At 52.0% G+C, this 24,163-nt stretch overlaps 9 protein-coding genes across 9 annotated transcripts; 4 read left to right on the top strand and 5 right to left on the bottom strand.

The window, feature by feature from the left end:
- Positions 1-1,438: 1,438 nt before the first annotated feature.
- On the bottom strand, positions 1,439-4,734 carry BDZ83DRAFT_211527 (uncharacterized protein). Its single transcript, XM_060501712.1, has 5 exons — positions 4,622-4,734; positions 3,017-4,540; positions 2,350-2,968; positions 1,630-2,052; positions 1,439-1,575 (listed from the first exon to the last, which is right to left on the bottom strand). The coding sequence occupies exons 2-5, from the start codon at positions 4,397-4,399 to the stop codon at positions 1,553-1,555; spliced, it is 2,448 nt and encodes an 815-aa protein (XP_060367371.1). The 5' UTR covers positions 4,400-4,540; positions 4,622-4,734; the 3' UTR covers positions 1,439-1,552.
- A 203-nt stretch (positions 4,735-4,937) lies between these two features.
- BDZ83DRAFT_694899 (adaptor complexes medium subunit family protein) lies at positions 4,938-6,793 on the top strand (the record flags this gene model as incomplete). The annotated part of the gene is made up of 5 exons (XM_060511349.1): positions 4,938-5,032; positions 5,089-5,532; positions 5,589-5,791; positions 5,843-6,650; positions 6,704-6,793. Exons 1-5 carry the CDS (start codon positions 5,030-5,032, stop codon positions 6,791-6,793), a joined length of 1,548 nt encoding a protein of 515 aa, XP_060367370.1. The 5' UTR covers positions 4,938-5,029.
- A 407-nt stretch (positions 6,794-7,200) lies between these two features.
- Positions 7,201-10,345, top strand: BDZ83DRAFT_211467 (anaphase-promoting complex component Cut20/Apc4). Its single transcript, XM_060501711.1, has 7 exons — positions 7,201-7,674; positions 7,731-8,058; positions 8,109-8,694; positions 8,746-9,456; positions 9,509-9,566; positions 9,619-9,768; positions 9,830-10,345. Exons 1-7 carry the CDS (start codon positions 7,443-7,445, stop codon positions 10,165-10,167), a joined length of 2,403 nt encoding a protein of 800 aa, XP_060367369.1. The 5' UTR covers positions 7,201-7,442; the 3' UTR covers positions 10,168-10,345.
- Positions 10,346-10,835: 490 nt separating this feature from the next.
- BDZ83DRAFT_211365 (uncharacterized protein) lies at positions 10,836-12,179 on the top strand. The gene is made up of 2 exons (XM_060501709.1): positions 10,836-11,338; positions 11,402-12,179. The coding sequence occupies exons 1-2, from the start codon at positions 10,960-10,962 to the stop codon at positions 11,830-11,832; spliced, it is 810 nt and encodes a 269-aa protein (XP_060367368.1). The 5' UTR covers positions 10,836-10,959; the 3' UTR covers positions 11,833-12,179.
- BDZ83DRAFT_211457 (uncharacterized protein) lies at positions 11,716-12,461 on the top strand. The gene is made up of 4 exons (XM_060501710.1): positions 11,716-11,924; positions 12,017-12,072; positions 12,127-12,291; positions 12,343-12,461. Exons 1-4 carry the CDS (start codon positions 11,912-11,914, stop codon positions 12,394-12,396), a joined length of 288 nt encoding a protein of 95 aa, XP_060367367.1. The 5' UTR covers positions 11,716-11,911; the 3' UTR covers positions 12,397-12,461.
- Positions 12,462-12,525: 64 nt separating this feature from the next.
- Positions 12,526-13,672, bottom strand: BDZ83DRAFT_750097 (Gtr1/RagA G protein conserved region-domain-containing protein; the record flags this gene model as incomplete). The annotated part of the gene is made up of 3 exons (XM_060513876.1): positions 12,526-13,384; positions 13,445-13,546; positions 13,605-13,672. The coding sequence occupies 3 exons, from the start codon at positions 13,670-13,672 to the stop codon at positions 12,526-12,528; spliced, it is 1,029 nt and encodes a 342-aa protein (XP_060367366.1).
- A 2,475-nt stretch (positions 13,673-16,147) lies between these two features.
- On the bottom strand, positions 16,148-17,419 carry BDZ83DRAFT_572591 (uncharacterized protein; the record flags this gene model as incomplete). Its single annotated transcript, XM_060504530.1, has 3 exons — positions 16,148-16,519; positions 16,579-16,974; positions 17,030-17,419. 3 exons carry the CDS (start codon positions 17,417-17,419, stop codon positions 16,148-16,150), a joined length of 1,158 nt encoding a protein of 385 aa, XP_060367365.1.
- A 2,114-nt stretch (positions 17,420-19,533) lies between these two features.
- On the bottom strand, positions 19,534-20,372 carry BDZ83DRAFT_666729 (uncharacterized protein). The gene has a single exon (XM_060511094.1). The coding sequence runs from the start codon at positions 20,295-20,297 to the stop codon at positions 19,959-19,961; it is 339 nt and encodes a 112-aa protein (XP_060367364.1). The 5' UTR covers positions 20,298-20,372; the 3' UTR covers positions 19,534-19,958.
- Positions 20,373-20,604: 232 nt separating this feature from the next.
- Positions 20,605-21,871, bottom strand: BDZ83DRAFT_771367 (uncharacterized protein; the record flags this gene model as incomplete). The annotated part of the gene is made up of 2 exons (XM_060515365.1): positions 21,053-21,871; positions 20,605-21,003 (listed from the first exon to the last, which is right to left on the bottom strand). The coding sequence occupies exons 1-2, from the start codon at positions 21,380-21,382 to the stop codon at positions 20,605-20,607; spliced, it is 729 nt and encodes a 242-aa protein (XP_060367363.1). The 5' UTR covers positions 21,383-21,871.
- Between the last annotated feature and the right edge of the window lie 2,292 nt (positions 21,872-24,163).

Below are 24,163 nucleotides of genomic sequence, written 5' to 3'. Positions count from 1 at the left end.
CGGAAGACGGGTGGAGTAGAGGGAGGGGGGCGCTCAAGCAATGCGGCATCCACGGCAGAGGCACAAAGGGCAGCGGAGCGCATTGAGCGCGAACGGTCGTCGAAACGAAGCACACCACAAAAAAAGTTCGGGTTACGGAGGGGACCTACCCGTAAGTCTACCATTATCTGTCCTCTCAAGAATTGGAGAAGCAAGCCAGACAAAGAAGAACGAGCGCTTGTCGCACAAAATCCAAAAGCAGGGATTCCCACGTCTTCTACGGTTCAGGGGGGTATGCCGTCCAAGTGTCCCAAAGGCAGCAAACTACTCAATGGAAACTCTATCACTCTCCGTACCTGATCGACACTTCTTCGACGTTTTTAATATCGGTATCCGTAGTCCAAGGACTGACAGATATTACCGTGTGTGGCTATGTGTGTGTGGCCGTACTACCACACACAAAGTTGCCAGAAAACCTTCCATCACTGACAGACCTTAATCTTACCAGCTAAATCACCCCAAACCGTGATATGCTTTTCCCTCCCCAGTGACTGCTAGCTCTTAATTACCTGCAAAAAACGCTGGAGCTCTTCCCTTGCAACGGGTGTGGGGGGGCTGACTGCTTATATCCCCGTGCCAATCTTCATGCTGTCATGGCTCTTGAACGTCTACTAGGAAGTCTCAAAAAGTTTCGAGAAATCATGGAGGCGCACTATCAGACGAACAAGAAGCGCTTGCGCAAAAAGAGCCATTTCGGCATTGACTTGGATCAACGGCCAAACTACAACTGTATGACATTTGAAGAAAATGAGGTATATGTACGAATGTAGCCGTTTGTTTAAAGTATGACACGCAAAGCCCGTCATCAAGTCAAGTAAAATATGCGTGTTCTTCGTCAGATAACTTAGGTATAACTATTCCGGTTGCTCCTTTCGAGAAAATCAACGCCTCAGCTGGATGCCCTGAAGTATCTTCTTTCGAACCAGAGTCCCAGAGTGACTGATCATCAAGTAGATGCAGATGTTGATGTCGTCCAACTCTTTCTCAAAAAGGCAGACGTACACTTCACCTTGCTGAGCGGGCCGTTCTTGGTGACCAAATCTATGGCCGCCCCTCAAATCCTTGAGACGTCGTATTGTACAAGAAAGATCGACCATAACCACGAAGATGATCGCATTACTTTTGAGCCCCATTTTACGCCAGAATCCACCAACATCGCAAGAGAACAGAGGGGGTATCGAAAAGCTCCGGGGAAGGACGGCATTAAGGGTATGTCGTTCATAGAATTGCAGGTCACCGCCTGGGGATGGTTGGAAATTGGGAAAGCTGTAAGTCAGTGGGAATAACAATTTTGGAAACCTACCTCGAGGGCTATATGGTCGCTCCGATTGCGATGCCCTACTTGCCGGGTGTATCATCCATGTTTTCGAACTGTCGGTGATCATGAAATCGAGCTGTTTTGTGGCCTAGTCGCCGGACTGGTCTACGGCGGGAAGGGGAAGCCCCGTGGACCTAGATCCGGTCGCGTTGAGTGACACACCAAAGGGGGGTTAGTTGGGATGTTACCCAAAGCTCATGGGCGACGACGCTTGACGTCTGGCACAAAGTTAGCTCATTATGTTCAGACTCTTTTGAGCCTCTTGAGCGTACCTTGTTGAGCTTCAGCATCCAGCAGGTCGTCCACATCCGACCTCTGGCGTTTGCCAGAGGTTGAAGGGGACTCTACGGCAATCTCGTCATCCCCTTGCCCGGAGAATTCTCTCCAGTCAATCTCCGCTAGCCTATCATCTTCGTCGGCAACCTCGGCTTCAACAACCTCAGTTTCAGGTAGGTCGGCGTTAAGATCAAGCTCGTTCTCGTAGGTGACCTCTTCGTCGCCGTTCAAGGTAGACGTGGCACTGGTATCAGGGGTTACCTTTTCTGCGAAACTCTCATTGGCGTTTTCGATGATTTGATCTGCGATGACTGCTGCGTCTTCGTCGTCAAACGTGTTCCGTGCGTCAATAGCAGTGCCGAGAACAGCTGCGTCTTGCGTTTCCGAGGCGAGTGGGTCGGATTCATCGATCTCTGGAGCTTGGGTTCTAGTGTCAGCGTCTGCAGTCGAAGAAAATGTAATGCTGGAATCCGAATAAGAATGCAAATGGCGGAACGTTCTTCGCGAGAGGAGTCTCTCGGGAAACGCCAAATGCGAATTGCTAGAGGGAGAGCGCCCTCGCTGTCGAGCAGACTCCTTGGCCACTCGCACCAAGGTCTCGAACCGAAAATCGTCTTCCTCCGCCATCTGGTCTGCGACAAAGGTCGAAGTACAAGTGGCGCAAAGACAAAAATTAGGGAAGAAGCATAGAGTGACTTGAGAAAGGCCGTCATTACCTGCCTCCCCATTCTCTTGGGGTTGCTGATCCTCCAATGCATCTTCCACGTCCCCGCCGTCTTCAACAACGCTCAGGTCTACAACTGCGGTGGTTTCGTCCATCAGAGAAGCTTCGGTATCAACCATGGTAGCCTCAGCATCCGGCATCGAAATAGCGCTCTCATCTTGCTGCAAGGGATTCTCCTCGAAGGCGTTTTGCGACTGAGTATCGTCTTCTCCGGTGATGCCATCGCCAACATCGTCATCATCGTTGATCTCCTCATTTTCGCCTTCGGCCTCGTCCAAATTGTGCTCACCATGTCCGCTCTCGGCGGGAGACTGCGGCCAAGAGGCAGCATCGGCGTTATCTTCTTCTCCTATCAGGTCAGGCTCATCATCCATGATCTCGGGCACCTCGCTCTGTGCGCGAGATGCGAAATAGTAGCTAATTTCATCGAGTCCTTTGCCATTGTAGGCATCATCAACGAGCGAAAGCCAGCGCTTCTTGCAGTTCGGCCGCGTTGTCAAGTATGCGTAGAGGGGCTTGGATGCATCGGCATTCTGGTTTTTGACCAGTGAGTCAAATACGGAAATTATCTGGCCCAACGTGATGTCCGAGAAGACTTCTGCTTGGCTGGACTTTGGGCATGTTAGCAGAGCTTGTGTTTCAGGCGGATGAGGACTTACTTCAGTGAACTCAAGGCCAAGCTCGTCGATTTGGAACACGAGTTCGTCAAAAGGGCCCAACTCATTGGCAAGCTCTCGACGGAAGCCTGCCAATACACCCTCCATTTTGCAGTGTAATAGAGTCAGATCATTGAAGAAACACTCCTTGCCTTGGCTGTCTGGGGACCCATAGAAGAAAGGATAGTCGATGCCCTTGTACGAGACAGTGATAACGGGGATTTCCATCTCTTCGTGAGTCGGCGTCTCAACCGATACAGACGATCGCGCGTCGGCAAGAACTTCGTCATCAAATTCCACGTGCTCGGGAACAGACGAGTCTTCAGCAACTGCGTCATGGTCTTCGGCGTTGACGACATCATCATGAGTCTCCTCATCATTGGTCTGGTCAGCGGTGGCAACGCCCATGATGCTCTCAAGCTCATCCTCGGGCTGCGATCCCGTATCTACACCCATGGGATGATCTTCAGCATCCTGTTCCGTTGGGAAATCGCTGTCGGTCTTTTGGTAGTCTGGAATATGCTCTGAACGCGTATCACTGATACCCACTACAGCATTCACTGTTGCTATGTTGCCGCCATTGTTGAAGTCTATCTCGTGCAAGTCGTTGACTTCCGTGTTGTCGGCTTCGGCAACTTGCTGTTCATCTAGACCAGCATCAACATCGGCCACGTCAAATACGTCAAGATTTGCATCCAAGTTGTTTGCATCGTTTGAAGAGTCCGCAAGCTCTTGATCGACTTCGTGAGCTTCCGTTTCTTGTTCCCCAGCACTGTTCGCAGGGCTCAAGCCGCCTTGTGGGAGGCCTTCCTTCTCTTCCACTAGTTGCCATTCATCTTTCTCAAAAGTGATATGGCTCTCATCCTGGCTGTTTTCATCCTGGACGTCCTCGACCTCGTTGTCTTCGTGCTCATTTTCCTCGTTCTGGGCTGCGTCTTCCTCGTTTGCCGGACCGTCTTCCCAACTAATCTCAGGCTCGGCGGCCAACCCATCATCAGGCTCGGCAACATCGGCGTAGGCAAGAGGTTCATCTTCGTGCATGTAAGAGTCTTCAGCTTCTATCGCGCTAATGGAATCAACCCCATCGACTTGAGGCCCATCAGTGGGGTCTAGGTCGCCTGGCTGTAGTGAGGCATCGGCGGCAACAGAAATAGCATCGATCTCCGCATCGATTCGTTGGTCGATGGTCTGGTTGTCCGGCTCTAATGCGCTCGTTCCAGTGTACTCCACTTCACCGGTGACGAGATGGGCGTTGGCAGGAAATGAGGTGATGTTGGAGCCTTCTACGGGGACAGCAGGAGCTGCCGAATCGTCCTCCGAGTAGTCGATATACTCCTCGTGGAGTTGGCCCTCAAGGCCCAGGGCTGGGGCTGCTTCGGTAGTCATCCCTGCTACAACCGGGAAGTTGTAGAGCGATGTTTGTTCTCGCGGTAAAAATTTCGTTGCCTCTGTCGGGACGCTTGTCTTTTTGTCTGGCAGGTTCGGGCTGTGAGAATTCGGATGTCCGCTCGATGACGCTGACGAAAGCTCAATAGTCAGGTGTCAGTTGAATGTCACGTCGATATTTGATTCGTATGCCTAGAGATCAGAGTCTCCGGTATGCTATACTTTCAAGGTTGTCCTCGTAGGTATGGACTGAGGGAGGAAAGGGAGCTTTGGTAAAACAAAGAGTATGGATATGTCGAAGTGAGGCCAAGCAGTGCGGTTGAGGTGGAGTTGACCAAAGCGCGTGGGAATTTAAAAAAAGGGCCCAGGTGCAGCCCATCCACCCCTCTACGTGCCGTAAGCGCAGGTTGACGCGCCTTCTGGAGGCAGCTGCCGCTTTACTACTTTTGGACTAGCTCCAGCTGCTGTACGTAAGGCAACATGGTCCGTGCACTGGCCAGATTCACAATTCCGACCTCAATATTCAAGCTCCCAGTGTGGTCCCTCCTTTGGCGTGGACCTTGAAGTCGAGTTGCGACAGTCCACCTACATCTCCAATTCGTCCTATACCTATCACCATACTCTGTCAAAATGGTAAGAGGAACCTTTCGGCTGCTGCACTTTCCGTTTCGACATGCTTACTCCTTCAGGTCGTCCTCGCAGCTTCGATTTGCACCCGAGGCGGGAAAGCTGTCCTCTCCCGCCAGTTCAGGGAGATGCCACGATCCCGCATCGAAGCCCTCCTCGCGTCCTTCCCGAAGCTCGCCGACAGCGGTACCCAACACACGACCGTCGAACAAGATAATGTGCGCTTCGTCTATCAGCCCCTGGACGAGCTTTACATGGTACTCATTACCAACCGCCGATCCAACATCCTCCAAGACATCGATTCCTTGCACCTGTTCGCTCAGGTTGTGACCAGCACATGCAAGAGCCTCGACGAGAGAGAGATTCTGAAGAATGCATACGAACTTCTCAGCGCCTTCGATGAGCTGGTAACGCTTGGATACCGCGAGAACTTGACCATCAGCCAGATCAAGACCTTCCTCGAGATGGAGAGTCACGAGGAGCGGATCCAGGAGATCATCGCACGAGTCCGTCCAGCCGATACCCAGCATGTTGAGAGACATGATACTGATTGTGAGAATAGAACAAGGAGCTGGAGGCGACAGAGGAGCGGAAGCGGAAGGCCAAGCAGCTGGAGATGCAGCGGAAAGAGTCGGCTCGAGCTGGCCGTGTCGGTGGTGGAATGCCCAGAACACCCAACTACCCGACTTACACCCCCCCTACGCGCCCGACCCCGACGGATACGTACGACTCGTACGAAGCTGAGAAGAACAAGACCTTCAACAAGTAAGTGACCCTTGGATATGCGTGGCGGGGGCTGCTGGCTAACATTTACAGGCTGAGTGCCCCGAAGGGCAAGGGTATGCAACTCGGCAAGAAGTCGAAGACCACCGACATGTTCGAGCGCGTTCGAGGCGAAATGGGGGCAGAAGTTGATGATACTCCGCTTATTACGCCAACCCCTGCTCACGTTCCCGAGCCTGCAGCAGAGTCTCGTGTTTCCTCTACTCTTGACCGGGACGCCATTCACATCGTGGTCAACGAAGCTATTAGTGCTAAGCTGTCGAGAGAGGGCGCCTTGAACTCTCTTGCGATAAGCGGTGACCTGAACCTTCGTATCTCGGACCCGAGCTTGACCAAGGTCAAGCTGAACCTGACTGCCAATGCCTCCCACGGTGCTCAGTTCCGCACGCACCCCAATGTCGACAAGAACCTCTTCAACAGCTCCAAGACCATCCAGATGAGCAATACCGCGCGTGGCTTCCCTACCAACCAGTCCGTCGGCGTCCTGCGTTGGAGAGCAACGGCCAAGGCAGACGATACCAGCGCTTGCCCCATTACATTCACTGTTTGGATCAACAAGGATGCAGACAAGTACAACATGACCGTCGAGTACGAGCTGACGGGCGGCGACACGTTGAAGGACGTTAGCGTGATCATCCCTTACCAGGCCAGTGAACCTGTGGTATCGAGCTTCGATGCCTCGTATGAGGTTTCTGGCGACTCGCTGGAGTGGAACATTGGCACGGTTTCGGACGAGAACCCTAGCGGTTCTTTCGAGTTCGAGGCCGAGACCAATGACGAGAACGACTTCTTCCCAATGACAGTCAGGTTCTCAAAGACCTCGCCCTTCATCGATGTTGATGTAAGTCACGACTCTGGCAGTTTGATGTACCAGAAAGCTAATGCACATACTAGGTTACCACTGTCTCTTTGATTGAAGAGGACGAGGAGGTTACCTTCTCGAAGGAGATTAAGTCTCACGCAGACAACTTCTTAATCGAATAGAATGCAGCTACTTTTAGATTGAGATTGGAGCGGGATAGTCAGGGGTAGCAAAAGCTCGGCGCCAACTGATGAGTTTTCCAAACAGCGGATTGACTTGCGGTGCTGGGAAACGGCCATGATATTTGGCTGCATGAAATGAAACGTATCTTAGAGAGTCTAGGGGATGCGAAAGCTCCGAGTAAAAGAAGTTATTTACCTTGTCGACTAACATCATCTTTGCCCTGGAATTTACTGCTGCACTGAAAAGAAAGTGCTCCATTTCGATCAAGGTGCTGATCCACCACGTCTTGCGGTGACAGTTTTGCGCGGGGCGCTAATTCATCCTTGTCAGTGGCAGGTACAACCTTGGGTGCAGTTCCCACAGAACGGACATTCGATTGAGAGGTACGGAGTACCTGCCTGATGTACCTCAACTCACTTCTACATTTGTAAAAGTCGTGAGTGAACCTTCCAAACAACAACAGCTAGGTATTTGCGCGAAGCAGATTCGCCAATACCTGATTGAACTGAGGCTGCACAGCTTGATTTTCTGAAAGTCAATAACCAAACATTTGGTAATTTCTGTCAACAAATCGTCCTACGGGACTAGCAATGGTCCTTCGAGGAGTCACCACTCCCCTGTCAATCCGGATAGCTTCGTATATTCGAAATGGATGAAACCATGCAGCTACGGCACTACAGCGATACCAAGTACGACCATCGTGTCGCCGAAGGCTTTCCATGCAGCAACCCAACAGTTGACCTCTCGGTCAGTTGGGACGCACACGGGAAAAATCTTCTGATCTACCGCCCCAGGGAACACGTTGTGTCCAAAATCCATCAGTTCGCGAAGCCCGGTCAACAGGCTCCCGAGCCCCAAGCTGTAAGATGGAAACCAGACGGTACGAAGATGCCCTCGATATATCTATAAGACGTTTTTTTTTTAATTCGATCACAGGCCAGTTCCTTGCTGTTGGCTGGAGCGACGGATACGTGAGGTTGATGGGTCTGGAGAACAACAAGGCTGCACATCACATTCGCGTCTGTGGAGATGACACAGCGACGCCAAACATCACTCACATCGGTTGGTCGCGCAACATTGTGGGCAGGTCGCAGAAGAAATCCCACCAGTCGCCTGCGCAGCCATGGCAAAAACTCATGTCAGAGGAGCTGAATTTGCCCGGCAGCCCGGCCCCATTGGATCTACCCCGAGAACTCACCTTCTTGGAGGTAGACTCTGCCTTACCAAATATCAGTCCTCTACCTAGTTCCAGTGCCGGTGCAGGGTGAGTGAAGTCTGCCATGGTTCAGATGTTGTTACTGACTGTGGCTTTAGCGAAGATGGCCTGGTGTTCACCTTAAGAACTGGCATAGACTTCCTGTTTCAGCCCTTCAACACAGACGATAGCGGCCAAGTCTTCGTCATGGTAGTAGGCACGAGCGATGGGCGCCTCCATCTCAGCATTTATGATTCCTTCGTCATCGGCGACTTCCGATACACGCTACCAAGCTCCATGTACAGACCAGGCGTTCTCCAGCTCATCCAACATGCCTCTCATCCAGAAGTTTCCACTCACACTCTCCTCCTGAAATCCTCAGCCGACAACGACCAGACAGTATACTTGGTTCCCATGGATCTGCCCTTTATACCCTCATCACCCATCAACATCTCTCTCCTAGCGTCAAAACTCACTACGTTACAGAAGCTGCTGCGTTATGTGAAGCAGACACAGCTCCACATGCAAGTAGAGTATAAGAACACAAGAGAACTGCCGTCCAAGTTCTTGCGCAGTGTTGAAGGAGACTTGGAACAGATAGCACATGGGCCGACGAACCTTGTTCAAGCTCTTTTCCATACGGTTGTCACTGGCCATGCGCATGAGCCCCTCCGAGAATGGTTGGTCGACAGTTTAGCTGAGCGCGTAAGTAGACGCTTTTCTCGCTATGTGATTCATTGCTGACAGCTTCTCAAGGGCCACAAGCGATGGGATAAGGCTGTGACGGCAGGACTGGAGAATCTGCGTGGTTTGATCCATGAAAATTTACTCCCGTCGTTAGAAAGATGTGCCATCATACTCAGCCGCCTGCGTGGACTTGCTCAGTTTTACGACTCACGCGACGACATTGGCTTCTCTGTGGCCCAGATCACCCGTACAATGGATATCGTGTCTTGCCTTACGATGGTTGGACACAAGATTCTCCTGAACGTCATGGACGAACTGGACCTCTTCCATGCCTTCTCTACATGGATGCGGTTCCAGATTGACCGTTTTGCGGCCCCAAACTCGGCGAGCGAAGAACTGACAGAGAAGGAGGCTACAATGGAGAACAGCAAGGTCCTTGTCTACGTGCAGCGCTACCTTGTTGAGAGCCCCATGGCCATATTTTTGGACGAAGTAGCCACAGACGATTACTCGGCGAACTGGGAACGAGCTGAAAGCGGAACGTCAATGCTCGAAGAGCTAGATACCCAGCTTAAACGCCAGGAAGAGGGGCAAGCATATTTGAAGGCCTTCCCGAACGTTGGCTTCCTCGTCGACTACCTTACTGCCCGCGTAAATGGAGTCTTCAAGGATATTGCCGAAGCACAAAAAAGGAGCGTTCGATTTGGTCAGCCGACAAAGATCGGATTGGGCCAGAAAATTGCGAAAATTGACTCCACTATGTGCTCAGAACGACGAGACGTAGGTGTTGAAATTTCTCAATTGTCAACACATATAATTGACATTCTTGCAGGACGAAGTTGATGGCCTCACCTTTACCGCCCTGACCGAAGAGGGCCGGGACCAAGAGTGTCAGTACTTTCTCGCGAGAGCAAGCCGAGTCTCACGCTAACGGCTTGATAGTCTTCATATTCCGAACATCTATCCGCATCATCAACGGCATCAGCAGCAGCGTTGCCACGACGGTTGCTGCTCTATCTGTAGACAATGCCAAGATCGTGGAGGTCAAGTTCATGGACAGCACTACGTTAGTCCTACTCGTGAACAGACAAGGCACGCTAAGACCTGCATACCTTTAGCTCATCAGTAAGGCTTCTACTAAACGTCTCCCTAGGAAATCCCGCCGATGTCATCATGGTACCCATACAGTCTCCCGGCATCAACTATGTTCCCTACCAAGAGAACAACTTACCAGTCTCTACACCCCTATCCAAACAAATGCAGACAGGGCTCGTCACGACCACACTCCCCGAAGACCAGTCCTTCACGCCGATACGGATGGACGTACAAAATGTCACGAACGCCCGCGGCGAAGTCCCGGCACGCGTGTGCCTCCTCGGCGCCAACCGCTCGGTTTACAAGGTCTTCAGCCTCGCGTCCGGCCATGACGACAAGGACGCTCCGCGAAAGCCGGCTACGGCAACGGCAGCGGCAGCGGCACGCGACGACTAGAAGTTGCCCGTGCCCCTGTCGCCGGGTAACATGTTCAGGGTGCCGCCGAAGCGGTTCACGCCGCGCAGCAAGAAACGCATGGCTGTGCTGGATATGCGGAGGCTAGAGGCTGTCAGGCTAGATGAGCTATTCCATCGAGAGTAGGCTTATTAGAGTGGTACGGGGAGAGAATTACCTTAGCTTCATGACTTGGAGTAGGTGAATGAGTGAATGAGAGTATTTTACTGGGGAAAGGATTGCACCAGCCCTCCTTTGTCTACATCAACTTTGGCAGGCGCGGAACTGCTGGGTGGGCACTACACTGTTTTATTCAACCTACATTTTCGTACTTGTGACTCTACACGAACGTCGCCTGGATGTCCTCGATAACAAGGTGCCATGACAGCGTGGAACGGGCTTCTCGGTCTAGCTACTATAAAGTTTTACAACGGCGGCAAGTTCAGCCACGATCTGTCAAGGTCATGGGAAATGGTTATAATGAACCTTGCTCTTCTACTGAACCGGAAGGTGTTTTTAGGTACTCTAGAAAAGCACATAAGTTGGCTGTGTGCTGGACCAAGTTTACGGAGAAAAACATCCAAAAATCAAGGCTACGAAACTTTTTATTTGATGAGTCGTTTCTCATATGTATTGAGACCTGTATTTGGATCCGTCCCACTGCCGTAGGAGTGATTTTCCCCATGAAGTCCATGCCCACCATACCCCAGGATTCGATGACATAAATCTTCTTCGGAGACATCTGTCAGTCTCGGTTCACAGGCGGCGCACACCGTACAGACTTGCCAAAACCAAATGATCACGACGGCAGATAATCTTCTCTTCTTCAAGGCAGTATCCATGTTCGAATGCGGACCCAACCACGACATGGACGAAGTCGTTGACCACCCAGACGGAGATGGAGACGCCAACTCCGTCATCAACAATCAGTTGACATTAGTATCATCAGACCCTGAACATTGGGCCGAGTCACATTGCGAAGTCTCAGAGATGCTCGCGGATTATAACCCCGTCGGCGTAAAGGATGACACTCCCCAAGTGCTTCGTCTCTTCGCGGACAAACTCCCACTCAGGGGACAATTAGTTCTGCTCTCGGAGATCATGCGTTACAGACACAATCCGGTCCAATTGAGGCAAGTGCGTGACTTTCTGGTTCAGGCTATCTTGATACCTTGTATGTTATATACTCTAATCCCGCTTATGAATCAAAAGCTAACGCTCGTCTACAATCATCAAGTCAAAACTCATTCAAAGCGCAGAAGTGAAGACGACATTGTGTCTTCGAGTTCCGGGACAGACGGCCCAGATTCACTTCTTGAGAAGCTCGAGTCTTATGTCGACGATTCAAAGTTGAGGCGGGTCTGCGTCCTCCGGGATGGCGGCCAATGTGTCGTCACGAAGTATTTTAACAAGGACTGGTTGGAAGAGAATTTCTCTGGCCAGATGATGCCTCAGGCCCGTATAAGCACCCTGGAGTGCGTTCACATTATCCCCTTCTTGATTGGAAACTTTGACGAGCGGAAGCCAATGGAAGTGAGGACCCTTTTTGATCTTCTTAACGGACAAGTCGCCTTGCTATCCCTTCAACTGCCAGAGGCGTCAGTGGATCCGCCTCCAGTCTTTCTACAATATCCGCTCTTTCTCGGAAGTATCCACAGGCGTATATGAGCGAGATAGGACCGGATAGGCATTGGCGCCATCTAGCAGTTGATGGGATACTACTAACGAAATCCAAAGGCTCGCGTGAATGCAAAGACATGGTAGGCGCTGTGGAGATACTTCCCGGATCTCAAAGGGAAGGTCGGCCCTGACACCATCAATCAGACTGGCAACGCGCTCATAATGAATTCAGAGGTCCACGGCGATTTTGGGGATTTCGATTTCGGGTTCGAGCAGCAATATGGTTCGGTAAGTTGTCATCGTCTTTGCCAAAACTGTTGAATCGCGAGTAAACCCTTCTAGACTACGAAATACAACATTCGCTGGTTTGGCGCATGGAATCCCGCCATCAGCCTGTTCAAAAACTACCCCAAAGTAGTAGAATTCACTTCTGTGGACCCCAGAGTCGCCGAGCTGCCAGACCCAATCTTCTTAGATGTGCATTGTCGGGTTGGCGAGATACTTAATGTAAGACCTTGTCTTCTCTATACAATTTGCCCACTAATCTGTCCTTCATAGGAGTTTAAGCTTCAAAGGCTCTCACTTGAGCCGGTTAGTCACATGAGGTTCTAGCCGAGAGGCTTGGAAGTTGCGTCGAGGAGGAATAGTGTATATATATCTCAGCCTCATGGATATACCACAGCCACATGTGGCTAACATAGGCTCAATCCCTACAGACTACACATGCCAACTAAACCAGTCTCACTTCCTCGACTTCGTGATCTCAAAAAACTCCGTGACGCCCTGCACGACAGCCTCTACATTCATATTGACGAGCGGCATGCGGTCATACGAGTCCTCCTTCATAATCGCCACGAGAGCCAAGTATCGATCGACCTCGCGTAGCATGATAGGCCGCTGCGAGTCGTGCAAGACCATACAGCTCTCGGCCCAGTTGCACGCGACCTGGTCCTCGACTTTGGCATTCCAGGGCTCGGCCTCGAGACGCTTGCGTTGGCCGTCGGACCGCGGCCAGGAGCCGTAGACCTCTGTGATGTCGATGATGACGTCAATATAGTCGGAGCAGATCTCGTACGAAGCCATATCGGCCGTGGCGGAGTCGGTGGCGATGTAAATCTTGGAGAGCACGTCAAAAAGGTAGGCCTTTTCGAAGCGGCAGGTTCGGCACAGGTTGGTGAGCATGGCCTCGAGGGTGCCGAGCTGGGGGATGAGCTTCTGGATGACCTTGGAAAAAGCCTCAAAGATGGAGTGATTGTAGATGGACGTCAGGTGAAACGTGACGGGGGCGTTTTCGAAGCCATGGTCCGAGAGCTCGTCCTGGATGCGAATGGTGATGTCGCGCTGGATGTCGAGCTTGTAGTCGTCCGAGAGGCCATCGACCTTGTGGATAAAGACCTCGATGTTGATGTTCGGGTAGAAGCGCTGGAGGTTTAGGACCGTGGCGTTGAGGCGGGCTACGGCTTCGAGATAGTCGTCCTGCGCGTCAATAACCCAGATGAGGGCGCCAATCTCGCCAAAGATGGCGTCCATGTCAAAGTTTGGGTTCTCAAAGAAGTCAATCTGGCCAGGGAAATCCCAGACCTGGTAGTCCATGAAGGATCTTATAACGATAGTCAGTAAGACAGGGTGCTTGTCACATTGGCTTGGTTTGAGGCCTTACGCCATGGAGTCCTTCTGAATACGAGCTGTCGACTCCAGAAAAAGCGTCTCATTTGGCGGGAGCTTATGAAAGACGACGCTCGATATTGATGACTTGCCGCTCCTGCAATTGCAATTAGTATGTAATTCATATGGAGCACCGGAATGGAGAGATGGCATACCTTCTCTGGCCCATCAAAAGGAGTCTGGGCTTGCCCTTTGCAGGGGGGCCCGGAGGCATCTCTACCATCTTGCTCGCATCCTGCGCCTGCACTCCTTGACTCTGATCGTAAACACGCTGGAGTGTTAGCCTAGCTGGACTTAAACGGCCGCTTGATCGCAAAGAGTCCCCGTAAGAAGAAACACGCAAGCCATCTACCGCTTGGGACAGCATAGAATCTATAGAACGGGGCGATTTGTCCATTTCGCAATTGGGGGGTGGGAAATGGTGTTGAAATGCAACCAGCTTTCTTGGATGCGTAAGTCGTCTATAGAGACAAGTCAAGAGTACTTGAGTGTGAACGAGTTATAGTCTCGCCGGGCTCGTTGCAAGGCCGTAGACTGCTTGCCCTTCTTTGTTTGTTGCTGTCTCGGGAAGATGCCACAGACCGAGGGAACACTCGATGTTTGTACGGATTCTGTGATGAGGTCGAACGGATCTCAAGCCTGACAATGATCCGTAACGGAAGTCGAGGCGAGTCCCTCAAACGAAACTTTTGCCAGCGAAGCCCTGAAAGCTCCCGCTTCGCTGGCTGAGCTGCCACCAAACCCTCGCATCAACTCGCTTGCGGCTTCTCCAAAATGTCCTAATTTGAAAAGCTTGTTTTTCTCAGACACGTCGAAAGAATACGACCGCCATCGACGGGCACACGCAGGATAGATCTGCCGGCTCGAGGTCTGGCGCATCATCGTAATAGAAAACGTGGCTGGAAAGCAGGGGGGAAAGTTGAGAAAATTTTGGCGTTCATGCAGAGTCCTTTCGAGAAGAATCATACGTCGATGCCCATGAGGGTTGAACTAGTTTTGACTCGATGCTGATCTCACTGTCGTACAGACACCACATCATCCATGACACCGTGGCTCAGCCCTTCCCGCTTGATCTGACGAGGGACAGCAACTTGACTATCCATTCCCGCGGACGAACCATGCTGGCTCTCCTGTTGTCTGATGACCTCCCTGGCATGATCACTGAGGTGACGCAGAAGGCCAACGCGTTGCGTATGCTGATGATGTCTGAGTCGCTCAGAACTTCCATCCCGTGTAAGAAGTGAATGTGTCTCCTCAAACGAGTCTGAGTTTGCCATAGAGCATTCGAACCAAGATCCCTCAGTAGGCGTGTACCGGAAATTCATATGGTTGATTCGTCGTGTACTCGGGACTCGTGTGTCGAAGCCTCACCGGAGGGGTATGAAGGATGTATGAAAAGGCAGGGCAAGAAGAGCCGCTGTAGCTTGGGTAGGGAATGAAGACCACGACTTTAAGAAACTGCAAGAACTCACTTCCATTTTCCACCAAGACTCCTCAAACTGTTTCCTTAAAGTCCTGTCGTCTAGTACACGAGACGAGCCTGCTTTGCGCCGTTGAGCAGGTCAATCGTCGTCGAGCCTCAGTCGTTGGGTCGCCTCACTCCACAGCGACGGCCGCTGATAGGACCCTTTCGTTTCCGGGAATGGACGCTGACACAGGCAGGTGCGAAAGTATGTGCCGCTCTCTTGCTTTGAAAATCCCTTCCGACCCTCCGACAGTGTTTGTAGAGAACCTGAGTAAAGAAGCCTGTTCCGTTTGGGTACGGGGTGTTGAAAGTACTCCTCCTGGCCTATCAACGGGTGCGTAGGTATCTGTATGCCGTGACCGTTTCCAGGTTGCAGATCGGACGTGTGGAGCGGGCAAGGTGGGCGGGCGGGCAAGGCAATCGAACACTACCAAGGTATCCGTACTGCGTAAGTGGTAAGGTGGTAGGGGAGAGATGACGATGCAGGAGCAGCGATAAGATAACGTAAACACCGAGTTGATGAAAACCCCGTGCTGAGCGCGTTTGAGCTGGCAGCGCTGGCAATTTAAGCGAGACCCCACCTTCCAGGTTCCAGGGTATCGCGTACCTACTTCAATCAGACTGGACTGCCCCTCCGTTCATCTCATCACAAAAGGCATACCTACTTGCTTGCATTCACCACGCCTAAATTGATGAGTTGATGAGTTCGGTAATAATATATCCATGCCCAAGTCAATTGTATGGCTTTGCGATAAAACTTCATCAACAACATGAATACGCATCAAATATTTTTTAAACGTCTGTCATTGAAGAAGTTCAGACACTTTGACATCTTAAGTGCCATTCAAAGGTCACTCATTTGAATATTAGTTAGAATGTATAAATAATGGGTCAAATAATGGTTAATGATAAGTTTGATATAATTAGTGAATGCCTAGTTTTGGCACGTACGAGTTTGGTTGAGACGAGTGCAGATCAATCTGTCTCTCGACCATAACTCCTACTATTAGACAGAACAAATACGATTACAAATGATAGAATTCCAAGACTATGACTCCAGCATGCCCGATCGGGCTGTAATGCAGAACTCCGTCTCCCATTTTATCGATGCAATGCTCTGTTTCTTGACCTCGTCAAGTTTCCAATTTGACCACTGCTCCAGGCCCGATAATGAGCACAACACAAAACAAAGAAAGAGAGACTTCAGTGGGGAGGTGGAAGTAGAGCCACCGTCTACGATGCTACGGTGGGCATTGGCGCGGGCGTGTTCCTGGGAGAACGAGAGAACAGTGAAGTGACGAAGCTACTCTTGCGCTTTGCGACCTTGGACTTCTTGAGAGATGCCGAAGTGTTGGTGGGTGCCTTCTCAACTTCCTTGATAGGCGTATCCGACTTCTCATCGGGAACTGCGGCCGTAGTCTTATTGGCGTGGGCCTCGGGGATGGGGGGAATCGGGGGAGCATCGGTCGCGCTGTGCGGAGGAGTAATCTCATGGGGAGGAGGCATAACTAAATCTTTGCGAGGAGCAACAGATTCTCTTCTAAAGTCAAAGACAGAGCCCTTCCTGCCTCCGACAATGGATCCATGGCGCAGAGCTGACATGGACTGCAAGGCTGTTAGCATCTCTTCTACATTATGGACTTAAGTGTGCACTTAGTACGTACCTTGCCACTGATACTCTTGCGGTTGCGACCACGGCGCTCGGCAATGGTTTCTTCCTCCTCGCCGGTCATCTCAGCAATGTGGGAAGCGGTGGTCTTGCTGTTAACAGCCATGTTCTCCGCCGGGACTTCGACGAACTTGACGAATCCACGAACGGGCGCAACACCAAGAGCTTCGTGGAGGTGCTTCTGAAGCAGAGCCGTGTTCCTCTTATTCTTGGTCACACCAACCTCGAGCGGTAATGCGTGGATCGACATGGTGTAAGCCGGTTCAAAAGTACCTCCAAAGAGCATGCAAGCCCCATGCTGTAGATTGACCACGATCGAAGTTACTGGCCGTTGGTACCTAACCGACAGCTGGTATGAAAAGTCCGTGATGAAGCTGAACTCGTCATTGATCTGTACAAATGAATTAGTCGAGATTCTCTACCCGTGACCCGAAGAAAGCACATACAATGACATTGGTGCGAAGCTCTGCCATTACGATGGCCTCTGCATAGGCGCGGTCCTTAATAACATTGGACTCCCTGTCGCCCTGGAAGGCCTCCTCGTAGTAAGAGCTGCGACGTTTGGCCATATCGGCTTGCGTCTTGGACTTTCTATTGTTGTTGTTGCGAGTATCGCCGGGCAAAGAGTGAATGACGTCTCTGGTAAGGCCGTCCCCCTCAACGATAGGGGTGGGTGCGGTGGAGGGACGACGGCTCATCCGTCTCTCAGCAAAAGACATACCGCCGACCTGCGAAAGACGTTTGTTCTCGGGGGTGACGGGTGGGTGAGAGTTGGTCGTGCTAGGGGTGACAGAATCCGCGGGAGGGGAAGAAGGCGGGGAGACAGGTTCAGTCATTTCTGCGACGATGTTCGAAGGCCCGAAGCTGAGATAAAGGTGTTTCGACAATGCTTAAGAATTGGGCTGATGTATCAGACGTGGCTGTCTGGGAACGGCGTCTTTCACTAGTAGCGGCCGTGTTAGTGTCGCCCATCGCCCAGAAACCACCTAGCTCGACACATACCGAATAGAAACCAACCGCTATCGTCGAGTGATGTTTAGCGAATTGAGCAAGTCTGGACGACTAGATTCCCCTTAGACTTGGCGTAATATGTTCAGCTGTCAAGAATGCAGTGTAAATAGGTCGAGCGGTCGACGCGCACGGAGTCTCTCGTACTCGAGGCGGCTAGGGCTGGAAACAGTCGCCGAAAGGATGATAAGGCGCAGAAGGTCGATGCAAAGGACCAGCCACTGAGAGAAGTCGGGTTGCCGATCTTACAAGATGTGGCAAGGAGACGAGATGCGCTGGGCGGAATACAGGCGGAGTTCCGAGGGTGTTTGATACGGGAAACAAACAGCTGGACGAGCGAACAAAAAAAAGCAGGATCCGACTGCCTGGTGACTCGGGAGACTATTATATGAGGTGAAGATGGCTGGTGCTAGCTGTTGCTGGTCGTCAGCCGAAGGAGCTATGGGGACGCGAGTCGTTGGGACGGAATCGATGCAGAGGCGGTTAGCCACCCAGAAACGTGAGGAAATGGTTGAAAACGGAAAGAGCCAAGGCCAGATGCGCACTCTACGCCTTTCTTCCCACTTGACGAAGCCCGGTTTCAACGCAAGACAGGTCGATCAGAACGAACGGAAGGAGGAAAGATGGAGAAAGAAAGCGGGCTGGACTGGACTGGACTGGACGAAGCTTGCCCAAGCTCGCATCTTCTTTCGCCTCTCTGGGATACCGGTGCTCTGATTTCGAGGTACGTTACGTAGGTAGGGCAACTTGCCTCATCTAGTACTTCCATTGGTATGGGAAGATTCGTTAGCAGACCGTAACTTATGTGGCCAGGTAACAAACTACTTTAGCTACTTTGGAGTGAATGTGTGGGAGGGCTGCACCTCATCTTGATTGACCACGCGATATCTAGAGGCGAGGTATAGCGGTGTTACCTAAACTTGTCCACGGCTGTGCTACAACTTGTGTGTTGCCAGGGTTCTCAGTTGATTGCGACCGTGGAGTTTGGATGTGGGTGGCACACGACATGAACAACCTGGAAACCCGCAATCATCCTACCGTGCCTTCGTTCATTCATACCTTACCTCTGCCATTCTCGGCCGTGTCGCCCGCTGTGGCCCATAACTTATCAAGCGGCATGTCTGCGACACGAGAGATTGCTTGGGATTCCGCAGGTCTGGAGCCTTCCCGCTGCCGTCAGTTCTAATGTGGCATGGGCCAGAGACATGGTCAAAGGCAGTCTGGATACCAGAGATTCAGGGTTCAACACGCGAGGACTGCTCTGGAATGTAGCAGCGCCTAAATCGGTCTACGGTACGTCGGTAGTAGATTGTGGTGCCTGAGATATCGGTAGACGAGAGCGAGAAGGGTAAGGTCAAAGGCACGCAGCAGCCAGCTGCTCGGCCAGCCGCATCATGGACTGTGCGACATCCGGAAAGCACTGACAAAGGGGGGGGGGGGGGGAGTTGTCTTGTTTGCTGATTTCGAGTGGTTTGTGGGTGGCAAGTCTGCTTCCTCTGGACTCTGGAGCCGTCTGGACTTGTTGGGCCCGCTCACGGCTGGAGGGCTGGTCCGAGGTGGTCGAGTCCGTCACGTCCGTCTGGCTCCATCCTTCGGTCCTGCTTGCGCCGTCTTGACAGGAACGAGGCCGGGTCAAAGGCGAATAAGTCAATACAATGGAGACGATGATTAGCGAAAGGCGGGCATGTTTCTGCTGTGGTCGACGGAGTTGGTAAAGATTGGACGGAATGGCAATGTTTCCGGGTAGTCTAAAACATGGGAAATAGGTGGGAAGTCATGGGCAGTGGTGATTGGGCACTGGAGCAAACTACAGGTGCAGACATGCCAGGATACGTACCGGAGAAAAGATGAAAGGTGGGACGCGCTAAGGATGGGGTTATGGGCAGAATTCACGGCCACTTTCTGTTAGTCGAGGGCCAAAGCGGCGGTCATTTTAATTCTTCCATGTTCATCCCAAGTCCCCCAAGACCAACTTCACCAAGCAATCACGCTACACGCGCTGTGCTCTCGGGCCAATCGTTCCGTGTCGACCTGTCGCCCGGCAGCCCCTAGCCGCCCTAGTCGTGGTCCTCAGTCGTGCATCTAACTTGGTGTAGCGACTCCCGAGTTTCCCCCCGCGACCCTTCGCTCCGGTTGGGCTGTCTCTCGAATTTTGGTGGCTTGAAGGCGTCTCACTGAAACTCAAAGATAGGGGACAAGCTGTCTCCAAGATAGATAGAAGAGTGCTATCCAGTACCCAAGAGACTTACAGTAGTTTATCAAGGGGTTCACGCTGTCTGAGCTAGACTTCAACTTGACTCTTATGCTGACAAGAGCGTAAGCTTGAAACTCGTCGCCTAAGGCCCAAGCCCTCGCTTGCTGTTTTGCCTAGACTCGAAGATTATATTGATAAATAAGGTAGCAAAACAAAACAAAAAAGAAGAAAAAAATATAGATGCCGATATCCTCAGAGGGGCGGCTAAGCATACCGTGCCGGAGCCGGGGCGGCCAGCTCCATCGACCCTTATCCACTCCAGTGCAGTAGCACTTCGTCCGCAAACGGTCATAATCGGGGAACTTCTCAGGTTTCACCAACTTAGATTCGCGTTGAGGATACACCTGCGTCAGCGGATACTCGAGTGGCGGCTCGTAGATCCCCTGGTGGCTGCAAGCTTCAAGCTGCGAGACCTCGGCGAATGCCGCATGCAGCCTTCGATCGAGGAGCATAGCTGCTAAAAGGATGAAAATCGGATCAAATCCTAAATCGATACCGGCAAGTCGAAAAGGACCATTCACTTCTGCAGGTGAGCGACACGAATTCCCCAAGAAAACACTGAATAATTGGATACCTACGTTAATACGTGACGTAGTTGGCTCCCACCTCTGCTAATACTACACATCCTTAACGCCTGATTACAAGATTGGGAAACTTCCGTTTCCGGCTCCCTCTTTGTTCCCTTAACCCAACTCGCGGATACATAGCAGACGACGACCGTTAACCTAGGTCTTTTGAACGAACATCCAGCCGCTCTTCTCAGTGTTGATCGCCCTCGACGTCGCGGACTGATGAAGGCACCGGGCTGCCAGACTTGCGCTGCTCCAGTACCACTCTATTGGTCTTGCTAATGGTCCGTTCCAGCATCATCTGATAGCCGCCCATTCCCACGATGATGGCCTCGATCGGGATCAGCAGGATGGACAGGTAGAGGCCCGCCTTGCTTTGCTTGCATAGAGTGCCGAAATGCGGCCTCGTCATCATCACAACATCGGACCAGCGACAGCTCCAGCTCTGTAGTGTGTCGACCGTGATCGACGCGTTGATGCTGTAGAAGAAGGACATGGCAATGATCGATGCCACCAGCCCAACCGACGGGGCGGCTACTGCCAATGAGTTGTGGATGAGAGTTTGACCACGCAGCTTTTTGATGTCAGTCTGAGCTTACTCGTCAGAGGTACGATGTTAAAAAACTGATCTGACTTACACTTTGAACTTGACTGAAAAGGAGAGACACGAGATTGACAATTATGAGAAGAGAGCTCCCAACCACGAGCGCGACTGTTGGACGCAAGTCGAAGGCGTCCGGCCACAGCGGAAGCATGAAGCCGGCTGGTACGGAGGTGGCATCGTAGACAGCCAGGGCATCTGCTGATGTACCAAGGATGGTGATGCTCACAAGAAGGGCCACAGCCGTCAAGCTGACTCTTGCAGTATCGACTGTCTTGAGAAGACGTGTGTGTGAAGGGTAGTGAGCGTCATCAGAATCGACCTCGAAGTCCGAGGTTTGCGTGACGTTCTTGAGATCGGAAGACATGGCTGTAGGGAAAGTCGTGGAATATTGTCGTAAAATGAGGTGTAATTACAAGTGAAGAATGACCAGACGTAATGTAAGAAACGATCTCCAGGAAAGAAAACACGTAAGAAAAGAGAAAGCGGGATGGCAGCCAGGGAGTTGTGTGGTTTTCCTGTATCACAGACCTACGAAAGTGCGATCATGAAGCGTACATATACAACCTCTCTACAGCCTGGCTACGCGCCGTGTGCCGTGTCTAGACACGGCACATAATCTTGAAAACACATGGGGAAGAAAGCTAATGTCCAAAATTATCGTGGCGAGCGTTGCGCCGATGCAAGATAGCCGCGCTTGCGACATCTCGGGGCTCCGAGAGAGGAGATCATCGGGCACCCCTGATCAGCCAGCGAGCTTCACATTGGTCAGAAGCCCGCAGATGCCGGTCCCATTGGCGGCCATCCCCAGCGCTTAAAATGGCGGGCGGGCCATGGAGGAGGCCAATGATGAGGTGCAGATAACCTCGTTTTGAAAATCGAAACAAGAACCCTTATTCGCTGACCGGGATGTGACCACAATCGAGGTTGCTGCAAGTCAGCGATAATAGAATGAGAATTTGATGTTGGAAGTCCTTATTTGCCGCCGCCGTCAAAAGGAATCCGAGAATTAAGCTCACGTCAAGCGGGAAGAGTGGAGATGAAAAGCAATCCTGGCATCCTTGAACCAGGCCAGGCGACTTACCTTAGGTAAGCTTCTTTTGTTTTTCACCCGCATGAGCGGGAAGTGCCGTGGGGGAAGTGGATCTATCACGTGATATATTTCTCACCTCTTCTGCTAACAACTGGTGAGCTATGCCACCAGCTGGCGAGCCAAGTTGAACTTGTTCATCTCCAAAATGGTCGTATGGCTTATTACCACCCACTCCATCCCACGCCAACGCCGACGAAAAAGAAATGCGCTCCTTCGTATCTGCAAAACCAATATACAGCTTCGCAAGCTGGATTTTTACGAAAAGCTGCCCAACATGAGCGTCATAGGTATTATGAAGCCTGCTGTGGTCTCTCTTCTTTGAGGCCTGACGACACATACGGACACGGAACTACAAGGTTGCGTAGTACGGGCACGGAGATTGGACGAGACAACTGAGGGTCACTGCGACGTTGTCCGACATGTTCGTTCCTGAAGGCTGGATTGCGATGAACTCTCCATGACCACGAGTGTGTCTCATCTCTGAGCTGCGACATGCAGCACACTGCTCAGCCAATGGCGTTTCCACCTTCCGAGAGCGATGGCAATGATTCCACATCACCGTCTGGACGACAGGGTATCAGACCCCTCCACGAAAGGGTGAGCTAAGCAAGCAATTGTATCCGTACATACAATAAGAAGGATAGCAGGCTTGCAGGTGAGGCTGTACCAACCCTGCAGCCGGCTGCGGTGATCAAACTGATGTTGGGGCTGTCAAAACTCTGCGGCCTTCAATAAGCCGGCCTGTCGGACTAGAATTGACGACTACCTACAGCGGCCCCTAGACACGGATAGCGGCCATTGTATGATGTTAGAGAGCATTGATCCGAACTCCTCGTCGGTCTGCCGCCGGCACACGAAGCTCTTTGCGGCTCCAGCCTCGTCCCAAGGTCTTTCACAGGTAGGACGACCATATCTCTGGGCCCAGTCCGGCCTAGTTCTTGGCCTCCACTGCAAGAGACATTGGCGTTCGCCGGGTAGGGCCGACTGCTCCGCATGTCAACAATTGTCTGCACTAGCCGGCGGGCCATTAACGGACAAAGTAGCGGGCCAGCGGCCGAACCTAGCTGATGCCCCAGCTCGTCCAGGGTGTTAGAACAGTTTGGACAGACTAGCGAACCAATCTTCAGTTGGCGAACGACGAACATGGCAGACGTGATTGCACATCGGCGGGAAGCGAGAGTTTAGGTGCTTGGCCCTCAACGTCCACCGGGTGTGGAATGTCGAGCAAGCCATCGTCAGTACATTAGCGAAAGCCAAAGGTCTCAAGAGTGCCAACAACAACACTACGGCTACTCAGCTGGCTACTGCAAGTATTGGCCCAGGGCTCGGAGTTCGGCAGCCAGAGACTGTGGGGTGACGGTTCGCCCATCAAGTCGGCTACGAAGTGACAGGTCGAATCGCCGACTCAAGTCTCACCGTGGCGCCACGGGGATTCACTGCGGCACGGCTCCCAAGTCCATCCCTCTGGGTTTGGGTGTCCCAGATGCTCGGGTTGACTCCTGTTGCACCATCAAGATGCATTGCAGCCGGTCAGTCAGTTGCTGATCCATGTTCTGCATGGCAGACACGACATTCTTTCTGCCTCTTTGTGCGAATCCCAGAGTATCATTGGGTTTTGACAGGCGGCCTTGTCCTCCTTGCAGCAGGGTTTCTCTGAACGTCGTCCAATACAGCAACTTTAAAAATCCGGACCAGGACGGGACTACGTACTCCGCTTCAGCTGAAATTGTCTACAGCCAAGCGAGGGATACGACGCTTGAGAACCACTCAAATTCAATGGTTCATCAGAAAGGCCCTGGTTCAACACACAGACACACAGACTCCAGCATAAGCAGACTGCAGCGGCCACCGAGACATCCCCTGTCCAGGCCCCTGACCCCTGGCTCAGCCCAACTGACTGGAACCAACCAGGCGCTCATCACCCGTCACTGCATTCTGATGATCTACAGACCAGCTTACGGCCGGGCCGGTCGAATTCCTTTCTTTCGACTTCCGGGAGAACCAAACAGGCACACAAACTTCAGGAAAGCAGGTAGTAGTGGACGGGGATCCTGA

The sequence above is a fragment of the Colletotrichum acutatum genome (genome assembly GCF_030867785.1).
Source record: "Colletotrichum acutatum strain CBS 112980 chromosome Unknown BDZ83scaffold_25, whole genome shotgun sequence".
Taxonomy (NCBI): domain Eukaryota; kingdom Fungi; phylum Ascomycota; class Sordariomycetes; order Glomerellales; family Glomerellaceae; genus Colletotrichum; species Colletotrichum acutatum.
The sequence above is the reverse complement of the archived record's forward strand: the minus strand, read 5'-3'. Positions and strand labels throughout refer to the sequence as shown.